At 35.2% G+C, this 15,671-nt stretch overlaps 1 protein-coding gene across 1 annotated transcript in view; it reads left to right on the plus strand.

Annotated features, from left to right (window-relative positions):
- Positions 1-15,671, plus strand: part of SP4 (Sp4 transcription factor) — a 22,877-nt gene extending 7,206 nt beyond the window's left edge. The window contains exons 3-5 of the mRNA XM_010712762.3: positions 12,123-12,351; positions 12,553-12,752; positions 13,563-15,671. Of these exons, the coding sequence (XP_010711064.1) occupies positions 12,123-12,351; positions 12,553-12,752; positions 13,563-13,810 (677 nt within the window). The 3' untranslated portion in view covers positions 13,811-15,671. The remainder of the gene's footprint in view (positions 1-12,122; positions 12,352-12,552; positions 12,753-13,562) is intronic.

Here is a 15,671-nt window from a genome sequence, read left to right on the forward strand (position 1 = left end):
TACTGTTTCCTGTCTCAAGATGTTTACAATAGAGCCTATACCAAAGAAGATGAATAAATGTTTGGTGTTTTTTGCTTGTTTTTAAGTTAAAAGCTCAAGCACATTGCTTTTGATAGCTTTAGAACTGTATGTCAAAAAGCGAGGCAAAAGCAAAGGAGTTCTCATCTTTTCACTTTCACGCCCCAACTGAACATTCATTCAGTATCAGTGAAGAGGAAAGTTACTTCTACTGTGGGAGTGACTGAGTGCTCGTGCCCAGAGAAGTTGTGGTGTCTCCATGCATGGAGATCTTCAAAACCCATGGTCCTTGGCAGCCAGCTGTAGAGTGGCCTTGCTTGAGTAAGCATTGTACCAAGTGACTTTCAGATGTAACTTCCTGTCTGCACCACCCTATGGTTCTGTGAAGTTTTACAGAAAAAAAAAAATGTAGAAAGTGTCAGTCAGAAGAAGAATTAAAAGTAGAAGGGGGCAGGGGGAGGAACCTGGGTGAGAAAGATGTAGAAACTAAGTATTTGAGCTTTAAAACAAGATCTGTGAATAGTGATTTATTTAAGAGTTAATCAAATCTAAATGCAACTGTGATCACTTTGAATGTGCAGGGATCTGTATACACCTGCCTTGCTATGAGATTAGTACCAGTCATAGCCTTTAAGCAGGTTAGTTCTGTACGAAGTAAACTGCATTTTTCTGTTCTCTGGGTTCATGGTTTGTACGTGATTCCCTGTGGAATGGGAAGTCTGTGGTGTTAATCAGAAGTAAAATAGATGGTGACTTCCTGAATTTGTCCCAAATAAGCTTGGGTTCATGCAGGTAATAGACAATTCTCTTGCCTTTTTTCAAAGCTTCTGCTGTAATAGGTGTGGATGCAAGATCAAAAGATTCTCCCTGTCTCTTAAAATAAGGCAGCCTTTGCCTTTTTAAAGCTTCTGTTCTATTCCTTTTATTTGCCCAAATGTGTTAATTGACAAAAGTGATTTGTTTTAGTACTAGATGGTTCTAGGAAGAATACTTTATCAAGCCATTTTCTTTGGTGAGCTAATTTACTTTCTCCCTCAATGTGTTGATCTTGGAGTATATTTGTAATGATAGCATGGAATGTGAATATTTGTGCGTGTGGAATATGGGGTGAAATAATACATCCAGTTTTATTAAGATCAGTTACAATTCATGTTTTGTCTGTAAGGGTTTTCTGTTCTGCCTGTTCTTATACTGGGGTTGTCAGTAGAGGTCTCAAGCTTCTTTTGAACTTGTTCATTGTTTTTGCTGGCAGCAGGAATATAGTGATCCTCTCCTACTGGTGAAGCTTTACAGAGTAACTTAACTACTTAGATGCAATTTCAACCTATTATTTCTTTTTCCTATGTTAATTACATTTCTTGAAATAATTTTGTTATATGATGTTTAGCTTTTCTTACTAAGTTGTTTTTAAAACAAAAACATGAAGATAAGTTACAGCTTTGTTAGTTGCTTTAAGCAAGAGTTCCCAGATCCCACCGCCTTGCAACTTAAGCACAAGTCATTTTAAGATGAGTGGTGATGTGGCCTGAATGATGGGGAATTGATAGTTCATCCATCAGAACAAAATGGAGGAATGACTTGTGTTCAGTGGAAAGGTTTACTGCCTGGCAGTACTGCAACTGGCGAGTTTTAAGAGGCTTCTATGGGGATGTGCTGTGGATTCTAAAGCAGTTGTTAATGACAATGTAAGTTCAATAGCAAGTGTTCTCATTAGGATGCTTGAAAAAATGTCATGAGCCTCATCCTTCGCTTTCATAATTTCTAGTAAGGTGAGTTTCTAAGGCTTTTTTCCTTTCTTCTTGACAACTACTTTCATTCTGCTACTGCTGTTAGTAGTTACACAATTTGCCAGCATCTCTGTTCTCATCTTGTCTTGTACTTCTCAGATTTGTCTACATCCATCTTGTGCTTTGTTTTTCCTTTGCTTCTTTATTGACTCGTCTTGTGTGAGTCACTAATTCTGACTTGCTGTTCAGAAACCACAGAGATTGTTTACATGTTATTATCATTCTGGTTCAAACTTTACAAGAGAGTTTAAAGAATTTAGTAAAATGTTTCAAATAGGAAAAAGTATACAAGATTAAATGCATGTAACTTAATTAGAAACACTTTTGACTCACAGTCTTTAAGTATTGAGTTTCTCATCACATCTGATGTTGGTTACATACAAAAGTAATCGCTTTTCCCCATATACTCTTCTCACTCTAAGTGATTTGCTGCTCACATCTTCATGAGCCAGAAGTGCTACTTATGATACTTGATCTTTGATCGATTATTTTTCTTCCATGAACTTATCCTTTTTTTAATCCATTTAAATTTTTTTTACATGTTCACTGCTTGTCTGAAATAAATACACTGTCTTAATTGTTGTGTTACCTTTTTATTTAGTGTTCTCAAACTCTTCTATTATGAGAAATTAAATGATCCTTTGGACAACTCACAATCTTCTGTTATCTCATTCATTTGTTAGTTACCAAGGAAGGGAAGGGGTTTAGCCTAAAGCCCTAGAATATTAAATCTATTTCATTAAATGAAAGTACATTTTCATCACAATGTAATCAGTGGATCTCCTTGCTCATATTAGTGTGACAGTGAGTATGTATAGAGTCATAAGATAGTGAGCTGGGTAGCTAAGCAAGGAGGGGTAGCCATAGGCAGTGACAATACGAAAAGGGTTTAAAATAGCCCTATTTTATGCCAGTTTGCTGCTATATGTAATTAGCCAGTGTGAGAACCAAAGGAACTAATGTATGGTGATTACTAAAGGTTTTTACAACAACATCCAGTGTTTCCCTGAATGCTCACTGGGAAGGCAAACACCTTCAAAGAAACACAGGCAAACCTATGGGATCTGTAGTAAGAAAGATAAGTACAAAGAACTGAGCTGTTTTCTACAAAGGCAGAAGAAATGCAAAAGCTAAGCAGAAATCCTGCAATTTTTTAATGTTACTTGGCTCTGCGGATGTAGTTGGGAGAGTATCAAAACTTACTGTACTTCTTCCAAAGTCATGAAAGGTCACTTGCATCTGTTCTCAGGTTGCCTTAGCTGAGAACTGTTGTGGAACCTCAGTGTTCTAAATGTTCTAGTACTGGTGTTCTTTTCAAATGCTTCAGGGTAATTAGAAGCATTTAGTCTTCTAATGGCAAAATTGCTTTGTTGGAATTTCTTAAACTGAAACTGAAATTGAAAATAGTGGTAGAAGGAATTTAACAACAAACTTTGCTGGAGACAGCAAATGTTTGAGTAGGCAATGGTAGTTTAAAAATGAAGTATTGATATGCTGTTCTGAACTTTATGTGTGAGTGTACAATCTTCCTATTCAACTAAATGGAGAATAATCTAGTAAAAATGCCTCAGTAAAAGAACACTCTTGCATTATCTATGAGTAGCAAGGTGTAACTTCATTGCTGCTTCCATGGAAAGCAGGAAGGGGAGGTATTTAAAATACTTGCCTGGCTCATAACTGCAGGGTGAAACAAGTTTCTAATGAGCTATTTGTATGCTATCATCTTCTAGAATTAGATGCTAGTTCTTAAGCTTTTCAAAGAAAAGCATCATTAAAACTATCTCCCTATTTTATATTCTTACAATGTTTCGACAATAGAGGTTATCTCTAAGAATATCAGTTCTTGCCCTTACCTCTCTTGTACTCTGTTGTTAGAAACCAGGACAGGATATATACAGCAAGAAAAGAATTAGTTCAATTTTCTTATTCAGAAACTATCAAGCAAGCACACAATTATGTGAGTACTGCACAAGTTCATCAGATTGTTAGTATTTTAAAACAAAATGAATTAAATACACTTAAACCCATACTAAGCCAACCTACTTGTTCGTCTGTTACAGCTGTGTAAAGGAGAGAGAAAAAAGAGACGAGAGAGAAATTATATTCACAATCTGATTTTAATAGCTTCCTTGGTGTAATGTGCATTGTCACAAAGTTCTCATCATGGTGGATGTGAGAAATTGGCTCTTATTATTTTAGTATATTAAAAATGTTGGATGTTAATGATGATTACTTAAAATCTAGCTATATTATGTAATGAGACAGCATGTTTGAAGGCAGAACGTTAGTTTCAAGTGTAAAAATATGCTATAGCACAGTATTCAGAGCTACATATGAAATGTCATTGTTATGGTTGTTTTGCTCTTCTCGTGGAACTTTCACCAGAAAAAAAGCTCTGGACGTCCATAATCTTTTGCTGAAACAGCTTTGCAGTATTTTATGATTGCTTGGGGTATGATTTAATAGTTTTTCTTAAGAATGGAGTTAGGTGTGATGTTTGCTACTGCTGATGCTGGCTGACAGCACCATATCTTGATCAGCCAGTCATTGGTAAGCCATTCTTATCCCAGCACATATTGTTAGTCTTGATAAATTGGGAGACTAAGTATCATTCTCTTATAAAAAAAAGGAAATGACTGCTTAGTATCCTCTAGTGGAAAACAGCTTGGCATATGGGTTAGGTACTAGTCTGATTTTCTTAATTTACTGAATGTTTTCAAGTGCTGATGTGTCCAATTCTCCCTTGAACAAAATACTGAACACTGAAAGATACGGGCTTTGGTTGACTTGTTTTCTTGGCTGTTGGCAAGAAATGTGTAGAACACCAAGCTCTTCAATTTGTTCTGTATCAGAAAGAAAGAGCAAGTAAGAGTCACTTTTACAGGGTAACAGTGTTGCAGAAATATTGGCAGAGTTTTCAAAGGCTTCTGTTGTAGAGATTTACATGGCTCTTAAGATGTAGCTCTCTTGCTCCCTGCCTGGTAAAGGCAAAAGGTGACATTCTAAATAAACAAATTGGTCTTCATTGCCAACATTTTATTTTTTTTTAATTCTCAACAAATTATCAAATGCTGTCTGAGTTAGCCTGAAGTCAGCTAACTTCATTTCTGTTGAAAGGATTTTCCAGTTTCCATGTACATACCTGTTTACTAATGCCTCTTGTGCACAGAGGCACGCTTACTGTTATCTTGATCAATATAAAGATAGCATTACATGTCACCAAAATGTTTACTTCAAGGACATCTATGAATCTCCTAGTCTAGCATGGACATGAAAACATCAAATGTTAACTAGCTAAACTATAGTTAAAGGCAAAAACAAACAACAACAAAAACAGAACAAACAAACAACAACAACAACAAAAACCAGAAAGGACAGGCTACTGAAACCTTAGCTTGTTTTTTATTTTGCTTTTGTTTTTTTCTTGTCAGCCTTCTTCTGTCCTTTTAAGATTAAACTATTGCTATTTGCATCATAATATTCAGAAGAGGAATCAAGATGCTAAAAACAGACTTCTGAGAAATTCCAGAAAACAGTATTTTCATTTCCATATGGCAGAATTGTGTAGGATCTATATGTAACTTCTTTATTATTACAGTTAGTCAGGTTTTGAGCTCTTCTAGTCAGATTGTAGAGACTGTCAGCAAACTTTTTTGCTCTCTTGCCATTCATTTTAAAGTAAAGGGAAAGAGATGCAAGGAAGGACTGAGACAAGTTCTTTTGTGGCTATGAGCTATAGAATAATCTAGGAGATGGGATGTAGTAGCAGAATACAGAGAGATGTTCACTTAAACTTGTAAGGGCTGCGTTTCTTGCATCTACTATTAGTTTCCATGCAGCTCACCTGACATTGTGCAGCACTGTTGGTATTGGATTTTCAGTTATCTGTCTGCTCTAGGTTTAATATATAGGGAACTACTGGTTTCCATCTGCAGAGAAATGTTCTTGAGCACTTATTCTAAATAAGCTTTTTTTGATTGTTGGCGTTTGTTGGTTTTTGTTTTTTTCAATAAAAAGGAAAATAAGTTTTTCTAGAACTTTGGCAGTAGCATAACAAGATATTTTTTTCTGATTGCTGCTCTCCTTCATAGTAAATTGAGCATGTTTTCTTCCCTGTTGAAGCCTATTAAAACCACAGCAGCAATCCAGAATAACCAAAGTTCTTATCTTGCTTTGTCTGAAACCTCTACTTGGTTGCACAGTACCAAGTTTTGTGCAAATGCAGCTCCATGTTTGTTTTCTTACAGTGTTCCTGTATAGTTCTTTCTGTGTCGTGTTTGACATAGCTCTTTGTTGTTTAATAGTAATAAAGATGAAATAGGCTTTCTGTTAAATGAAAAGTAATACTAGCTTGATCCTTTTTCTTCTGTTTTGAAAATACTGAGGTGACTTCAGGCCGTGCTAATGCACTTGTGAGAAGCCTAACAGTTTTTAAGTTATTAAAGTATCTTCATGAAACTTCTTAAGCACTGTATTGTCTTTGTGTTGCCAGTATTGTGAGGAAACATCAGTGGTAGGTGGATGGTTAGACTAGATGATCTTGGAGGTCTTTTTCAACCTGAGTGATTCTATGATTCTATGAATGATTCTTGTACAAAAGGGAGAACACTTAATATTCTTTAAGGTATTGAAAACTCACAAACTTTTTTCTTCTGTCTTAATTCTTATATTTTTAAGTGGTATTTTTCGTAGAAGCTGCTTAATTTGATGCTTATCATTAATTTTTGAGTACACTATTCCATTTGACATGGCAAGAAAGGTTTCTGTAGAGAAGATGCCAAGTTTGTATAAATACTGCCAGCTTGGACAACAGGCAAAAGTAGAAACTTGTTGCATTGTCAGTATAGGAAGCAGAAAAGAAAGATATCAGTGCAATGCTGCAGTTTGTATTGGAATTTGTTTCTGCTTCTGTAATGTCTGACCACATTATGCTGTGATGGCCCACATTTCTTGAAGTAGTCGGTTGAATCCAATTCCTTTTTCTCCAAATTGTTCTTCTCTGAAGATCACGTGGGTCCCTTGCATCAACCATTGTGCAGTTTCTCTTCTGGAAAATATTTCCCATCATGTATCATTTCTTTATCAAAACTTTATAAGTCACTTCTTCAAGGCAGCAGATGAGGCAGCATACTGTTTTAGTAATACCAAATAACATTGTCTTCTGTGTCAATACTGAAAGTCAGTGTTGTCTCTTTGTCACTGTTTAATTTATTAGTTTAATGACTCACCATCTCTCCTGTTTAATTTAGAGACATGATTTTCATTTCATTCTTCAGTTTAAAACCTTCCTAGTGGGCAGTGTTGGAAAAAGAAAGATTAACTGTGAAATATTGCACAGACTGCAGTTGGGATGTGCAGGGGAGAGGAGGAAATGAGACCTCTTTCTCCCACTGCATTGTCTTGGCAGATTTTTTAATAGATGAGTTGATGTGTCACCTCCAAAGCAGCCTGTCATTAACTTTATTTTAGTTGTCCTGTAGTAATACGCATTGAGTTATAAATATCGCTTGCAATCTTCTTCATTTCTAGACTATGCAGTTAAACAATGTCTCGGATTTGTTGTTGGCTTTTTTTTTTTTTGGTAACAATCAGTCTGACTAGCTATGTTTTGCTGTGGTTTCTCAGATTTTGCAGTAAGGTTCACGCTGCTGTCATTAATGCTGCCATCTCTTTAACTGCGGAATAATAGCTGGCTGCACAGCAGCAACAGGAACTCTATGCAAATTGTTCTGGGGAACTGAGTACCAGAAACTAGAAGTCTCCTTAGTCTTAAATTTCTCTTCCTTCCAAGATCTGTTTTCTAAAGCTTCTGCGGATCATCAAAGTTACAGCCTTTTCCCTTTCTATCCTACTTGTCTCAAAGAATAGTTTTTCGCGCTTACTACTCCAGGTGAACAAGAACAGCAATAGGAATGCGTGTGCAATGTCTCATAAAAGGAAATCTGTTTTCACTTGTGATGGATAACCAAGTCTAATGACAGCGATCTTTAGTTGTAAATCACCCTGTAGAAATCATTTCTTAGATAGAATGCATCCAAGTTGTGTTATGTGAGCTCTTATTTTGTAAGTTAGCTTTGAAAGCTGACGAAGTGATGCTGAAGAATGTGATCCTGTGTTTTGTGATACTGAGTATTAACTGCTTAAATGTTTAAGCCTAGTGACTAAAGTCACGTAGGTTTTTCCATTTGTGAAGTCTTAAAAATGTCTGTAATGTTCTCAACTATTTTCAGTCATAATCATATATACAATATTCTAATGAGTGAGAGACTTACTGCACTTGACTTTTCAAAATAAATACTATATCAGGTTGCCTTGTTGTTTTATTTGACCACAGGACGGCATACAGTGGTTGCTATCCAAAAGAAATAGGATAAAATGAAGTCGTTGATGTCAGTGTTGTAATATATGGTAGCATATTGTAGTAACCTCAAGTTGTGACCTGACAGCATGTACAGTAAATTTCAATCTTACACAAATTAAGTGATTTTGTTGATCAAGAGCGTTTCACAGTTTCAGAAAAATCACTGTTAAAAAAAGTCACAGGAATTTTATGAAAAGCTGACTTCTACAAGCAAGTATAAATGTGCAGTGACTACTTTGACAACTCATTTGTAATAACACAGATGAAGTGAAGTGTGACTTTGTTTGTTCCTTTATTTAACGATTTGTTTAGACTTCTGTCTGAAATCTGTGTTGAAACATGAGAGCTTTATAACTGCAAGGCTTGATTGGGAATGGTGAAGTACAGTGATACTGAGCTTTGTGGTTTGGAGTACATCAGAAGGAAATAATGTTAAGAAATTTCATAATTTTAGCAGAACTTTTAAAAGGTTTTAAATGATATTTTTATGCCCTCGTAGCAACTCATGTAAAGTGACACTAGGTTATTCTGGGTTATTCTCGTGTGTATAATAATTATCTCAACTACCTGTTTTTAAAATCAGCACGTTTCTTTTTAATTTAAAAAAAAACAACAAAAACTAATGTATAACCAAGTCAGCTATCCAAAACTCCTTATTTTTTCCTAGAAAGTACCTCAATTTTGTTTTTGTAGGCTTTTAACCAAGTCGTATCAACAGTGTGTTGTGTGTTTTTCAATAAACTTGATTTAAAAAAAATAAAAAATTAAAAAAAAACAATTTCTCATCTATGTTTACCATTATTTTCCAACTTGTGAAGACTCTTTTCATTAGGATAAGAAGAAAAAGTGTGACAGTACATTCATAACGTTTTAGTTCATTTCATCTGGCTACCTGTACTGATAAGCTCTCGTACCATTCCATAGATTGTACTGTGGTGTGTCTAAGTTTTTATCTCAAGGGACAGTAGAAGCTTTGCTTATACGGGATCACAGAATCATAGGGTTGAAAGGGACCTCTGGAGAGCATACAGTCCAACCCCCCCTGCTAAAGCAGATTCCCTAGAGTAGGTTGCAGTGTTGGGGCCTAGTAAGCTTACTCCATCCCTTGTGATTGCTGCAGCTTTTACTGTAGCTCGTTACTGCAAAGACTAATATTCTTCTCTAGCAAAGTAGTGTTAATATTTGCCTTCTGTTCTTCTGGTTTAAGTTCTTGAAAATTTCTTGTTTCCAGAATGACGCTCATTGTTTTTGTCAATCTCATGGTCTCAAGTGACTTTCATTTTCAGTAATTTTTTAAATGCTGCGTATCCTTTTTTCTTCCCTTAATAAGTATAATTGTTATAAAAGTTAAAGCCTTTAGTTTTCCATTAGTGGATCCTGGAATGTAGTTTAAAAAAATCAAAACCCTCTGCCACTCAAGACTGCAGTGATTTCACTTTAAGAACTAGACAAGAGCATGTTCTAATTGCTTTTGGTGGGCTTTTTTAGTGTTTTTTTTTCTTGGAGGAAGGAAGATCTCTAATTTTTCTTCAAAAGAAAAAACAGTTTCAGTTCACCTATGGTATACTTATTTTTACTATCTTAGAACAAGAATAATTCAATTTTTTTTAAATACAAAAGAAAAGCAAATGCATTTCTTTCTTTCCTGTGTGCTACTATTGTGCTAGCTTGTTTGGCTGCTTTTTCAGCAGTTCCAAAAAAAATAAAAAATAAATAAAAAAAAAAATCCAGTAACTACAATATTAAACTTCTCAGTGTTTTCTTTGCAGGGATATATATAATTATCATGTAACTGTGCTTTGTCCAGTTACTTTTTGCTTCGTAAAGTAGAGATTTGTTCACTGAGTACTGTGATTTTCAAATAAGACTGTTCGTGTGGTATTTTGAGTGTTTCAGAAATTTCTACACTGATCTTAGTAAGTGGAGTACAAGTGAGAGAAGTTTAAGATATCTCCATGAGCTTAATCTAAAGAAGAGAATCAAAATTTGCATTAGAAAATGTGAAAACTTTGTTAAGACCATCTAAAGAGAAGTCATTTAATTATTGTTTAACTGAAACTATATGGAGAATGTAATTGTTTGCCTGAGCAAACTTATTTTCGGCATTTTCTCTTTTCTATTTCTACTGTTGCCTTTACAGTTACTATGAACAGCTTCTCTTGAGATGTATTGCTATATCATGCTTAATAAATAGATTAAGGCTGTATGGTGTATCGTGTTTTTCAAGGTGGTCCTCACATGGACCACACAAGTATTCATTGGAGAGCAAACGGCAAAGATGAGGGAACGTACAAGATCAGTAAAGTATGCCAGCTGTGGGGCTGAATATTATGAAGAGATGTCATAAGACCCTTGTGTGGTTGTCTTTTGATTTAGGCTGAAAGTTGGTTCATATCAAATCGGCAGAACGTATAAGATTTTTAGAAATGCCAAACAGACTTTCTCACAAATGCAGATTGCCAGATCCAGAAAGAATTGTGTGTTAGACTCTCTTCACTTGAGAACTAGTTGTGAAGCTAAAAAGTTTTTAAAAAGAAACCCTGTGCATGGTTCAACTTATACTGAAAAAGCCTGGCAGCCTGGGAAAAGTTGCACTGAAACTTCAATATCAATTTAAAAAAAATCAGAGAGAAAAATAAAATTGAGAAAGTAGTTAGGTTCCAGGCCTCCTTTGGTCGAGTAGGACTGTTTGATATGGATGGAGTCATCCCTTTATGAGAATCTGATGGCAAAGTATAACTTAGTGTGCTTGAAGGCACACCTGCTAGTGAGAACAGTAACAGAGGCCACAATACCTATCTTCAGCTTTTGTGGTGACTATCACTAGACTGCCATCATTTGTAGTGCTGGCCCTGTGGATTAAAGTTTGCATCTTGGGTCTCTTCAGCACACTGAGAGCAGTTCATGTTCTGCAAAAGACTGCAAGTGAATCTGCCAGTTCTCTCAATTTCTTTACCTTTGGCTAACTGAGAACTACAGCTGGTTTCTAACACAACAGTTAGTTGTGTTTCCTTTTACTTCCCATTTGTATGAAGGCAATGAAGTTTTGAAAATAGCAGTATATTAATGGGTTTTTGTCCCGTTTCTATTATTGGCAGGACTGACATTCGGTGTTGTCCTACTGCAGCTGGAAGTCATCTCTGTGTCAGATTATTTGTCACATTATTTTCCCAGATACTATCATACTAACTTATTAAGAAAATACATCAGTACTCTCTGCTTAAGAAACTTCACTTCTTGCCTATATTAGAGTACTCCTTATTTTGCTTGTAGATCATAACAGTCAACCTGCATGTCTTTGACTGAGAAAGTTGATGAGATCAATAAGCTTCTGCAATGAAACTAAATTGTTAATTCATCAAGTCAGTCTTTATTCCATTTAATTCATTCAAGCTCATTCAGTAGGCTTCTTAAAAATGTATTTCCTTCTGCAAAACAAAACAAGTTCTGCTATGCTAGCTTGTTCAAGTCTAGTCCTATAACATTTCTTTTTCTCTGAATGAAATAGGAACTTTCACAATGGTGATTCAGTGCAGTTTGTAGGGGAGGAGACAGTTCTATATATGTCATAAAGCTAACTGTCAAATTGAGCTACTTTTAGTTTTCTGAATGTTGATGTGTTTTTCAAGGCAAGTAGATTTAATACTTCTAAGATTTTGTTATCTCAGCTTTTGAGGGGAGAGAAAGAGAACTTGTTAAACTTGTTCACATTTCTTAGTATTGTTCAGCATTTTGTAGCATCATATTGTTCTGATGAGAAATTATGTTAAATAGGACCGTCTAAGATAGCAGGTACACCTTCTGGCACTACTTAAGAAAAGTGGCTGGATTTAATATTTTTTTTGTGGCTTCCCTTAACTACAAGTGGATTTTCTTTTCTGTAAGATATATGAAATTAATTTGCACACTTACCGAAATGGCCGAGAAAATGTAGAATCTTCTTCCTTATTTTACAGGTCAACAGCAAGGGCAGGATGGAGTAAAAGTGCAGCAGGCTACCATAGCTCCTGTTACTGTAGCAGTAGGTGGCATTGCTAATGCAGGAATTGGTGCTGTTAGTCCTGATCAGATAACACAAGTGCAGCTGCAACAAGCTCAGCAAGCTTCTGACCAGGAAGTGCAACCTGGCAAGAGAACAAGAAGAGTTGCCTGCTCATGTCCAAATTGCAGAGAGGGAGAAGGAAGGTGTGTATAAATATTATTAATGCATCTTGTCACACTTTGTCATTTGGGCTTCTAATTTTCTTATATCATATACTTTCTTTGTGTGTTTATATATTCCTTTTTGGACGAGGGATTATAACTATCATCATGAATTAATTTTCTACAACAGTTAGTAGTGTTTTGGAATAAAATTATTTACCTGTTTATATTTGATCTTTTTAGAAGCAGCAACGAGCCAGGAAAAAAGAAGCAACATATCTGCCATATTGAAGGATGCGGTAAAGTTTATGGCAAGACATCTCATCTTCGGGCGCATCTGCGCTGGCATACTGGTGAAAGACCATTTATATGCAACTGGGTTTTTTGTGGCAAGCGATTTACAAGAAGCGATGAGTTGCAAAGACATAGAAGAACCCACACAGGTTGGTCACCCCTCTCTATGTACATAATAGCTTGTGTCTGGATCATAGTGGCCACGGTTAAACAGTGATATTGAAGGTCTCATTAGGGTCTCTGAAAAATACTTTTAAATATAAATAAAGTAGCTCAAAATAGAGGAAGTGGTTGGCTTCGGTTTCCTCTTTGCAAAGTTTCCTTGATATTTCAGATGATGATAAAGGAAGCTCTCCTAACAGTTCAGATTAAAAAGGCAGACCTTTTAGAAATTAAGAATGTTATTAGCCTGCATATTTTTAGCCCTCAATAAAGGTTCTTTTTGTGTTTTTTTTAATCCTCTCAAACTTACAGCTGCAAAAGATCGCACTCAAAGAAAACCTAATGATATTCAAACACAGTCAGAACTTGTTAGTATGGTGAATTTTTCTCTCAAGTTTGATTTTATACATTTTTTATGAGACAGATTCATGGAACTCTGGGATTCACATCATTGTAATCTAAATAAAAGTATGTATTTTTTTAATGCTATCAAGTCGCATTACTTAGTCTGTTAGAGTTATGGAAAGTGAGACAAATTCTCTTGTGATCTGAATTTCAAACTACTCACTAGATAGTCAGAGCATAGCAAATGTTTGTTAAGAATGTTTTAATAGTGAAGAATGGCTTGCCAAAATCTGAAAAGACCTGAGAATCAAACAAGTAGAGAAGAAAACGTTGTATGCTTTGAAAGATATTTCAAATATTTAATAGAGAAGGGTCAGATTGGAATGGTTAAACAAAAGTTGTTCTGTGCTCTCTTTTGCTGATATTTCGGTTTTGTTTTTCTTTTAAAAAAGGTGAAAAGAGATTTGAGTGCCCAGAATGCTCTAAAAGGTTTATGCGAAGTGACCATCTATCGAAACATGTCAAAACTCATCAGAACAAGAAGGGTGGTGGAACAGCCCTTGCTATTGTTACCTCAGGAGAACTGGACTCTTCAGTTACTGAGGTTCTTGGTTCTCCAAGAATTGTCACTGTTGCTGCCATTTCTCAAGATTCAAACCCAGCAACCCCTAATGTTTCAACAAACATGGAAGAATTCTGAAAGGATAATTTATATGGACGCCTAGTGCTGCACTTAAGTTTACATGCCTTTCAGGATATGGAAGTGGGCTTGTAAAGTGGATTACAGAGAAGGAAATTGTGTTATCAGTCTTGACTTCTGTAAGTGTTCCAGCTTGGAGGGTCAGCATGGAAAGTGTACACTGGTGCAACAAGGCAAAATTTCAAAAATACAAACAGCGCAAATTGATGTACTGGATAAACAGATGGGGAAAAAATTATTTCCATACTGTACTTTTTTTAGTTATATGTCTGTATATCATGTCATGATTTTAAATGAACTTTTCCCTTCTATTTTGGCACTGTATGTTGATGTGTTTGTAAAATCAGATAATATCAATGTCAAACAGGGTGGACCGTGACTAGGGTTAATATCATTTTATGAAGGTACTTTGTTTTTAATATGAATTTGTAATATTTTCATGATAACATCCTTTTCCCATAAAGCACAGCAAAACTGAATACAGACTGAACAAAAGGGGAAATAGTTTAAGTTTTTGCTCAGTCCACAGAACGTGTTAGTTTATTTTGGCCGTCTTTTCTCGAGTTTTGGAATTATTCAATTAGCAGCTGGATGATACATGCTGTGAGGTGGATCTGAGGTGGATCTCAGATTTATTTTGACCACTACATTATAGTAGTGCGTATAAATGACAATCAGTGAGTTCTAATTCCTCTCTTTCTTTGGAGAGCTAAGATTATGTAGAATTAGTGTATACAGTAGGAAAAAGCGAAACCGTAGAAAGATATTAACATAAGATTTTACAAAACTAATTGTGTCTTTATGTAGGAGGAAGAATGAATATGGCAACTTTGGGGTCAATTTTGAATATTTCATATTTTTAAGTATCAGTGGTCTGTTTCTAACTCATAGGTAACAAATAATAAAATCTCAATATTTAAATGTTTTAATTTTGTTAGAATTCATGGAAACAATCAGAGAATTGTCTCCATGAGTGTTGTAAATCACTCTCCAGTATCTTCTTTCTGCAATACTAGCTATTTTCTTGTGGTTAATGTGCTGAGTTCTTTATGCTTTGACTTAATAGCCAAAGAGAAGAATTAATTACCACATTTTAACCAAAAAAAGGCACAAGTAAACATTTTCTCTCCTTTCCCCTAAATGTTACTGTATTTATTTTCTCTACTTTCTTGGACTGGTAATAAATAATCTGTTACCTATTGAATCTTACATTGAGACTCCAACCATAAAACAAAAAGGAGAAAGGGGAATACAGTTATCACTTTACATGGCTTTTGATTTGAAAGGTTTCTTCAGATTTTCGGATGAATCAGATCAGTAGGAATACAGAGGATCTAGAAAGCAACAGCAACGGAAATCTGCAATTCGTATGTGAAAACTCCCACATTTAAAGGGAGGAAAGATGGCCAAATATTTCATACTCAGGATTTTGAATTATTTCCCACAGTCATAAATGTAACTTTTTTACACATATAGTCATTTGGTGATAATTCTCATGACCAGTATTTAAAAAACAAAAATTATGTCAAAATATTTTTAATGTAACAAAAGGAAGTACAGTGTAAGAAAGATAAGATTTTTTTATTTGTTTTTCCTGCAAATTAGAGAAGGAAGAATGTGTTCGGTAACTGTTGGTTTGAGACACATAACAGATACCCTTTGCATTCTCCCACAAAACTTATACTTCTCATCTGAATACTTTATCAATCTTGTGGTGTTTTGTGTATTTTTGAAGCAAGAGGAGTACCAATCATTGTTTACACTGTGTACACTTTAGGCCAGCCCTTTGTAGCAAAATAACAAACTGAAGGTATTTATACTTTCAGTTTACATTTAAAAAAAAAAAAAAAAAAAGAACTTT

This window comes from Meleagris gallopavo, chromosome 6 (assembly GCF_000146605.3).
Source record: "Meleagris gallopavo isolate NT-WF06-2002-E0010 breed Aviagen turkey brand Nicholas breeding stock chromosome 6, Turkey_5.1, whole genome shotgun sequence".
NCBI lineage: Eukaryota > Metazoa > Chordata > Aves > Galliformes > Phasianidae > Meleagris > Meleagris gallopavo.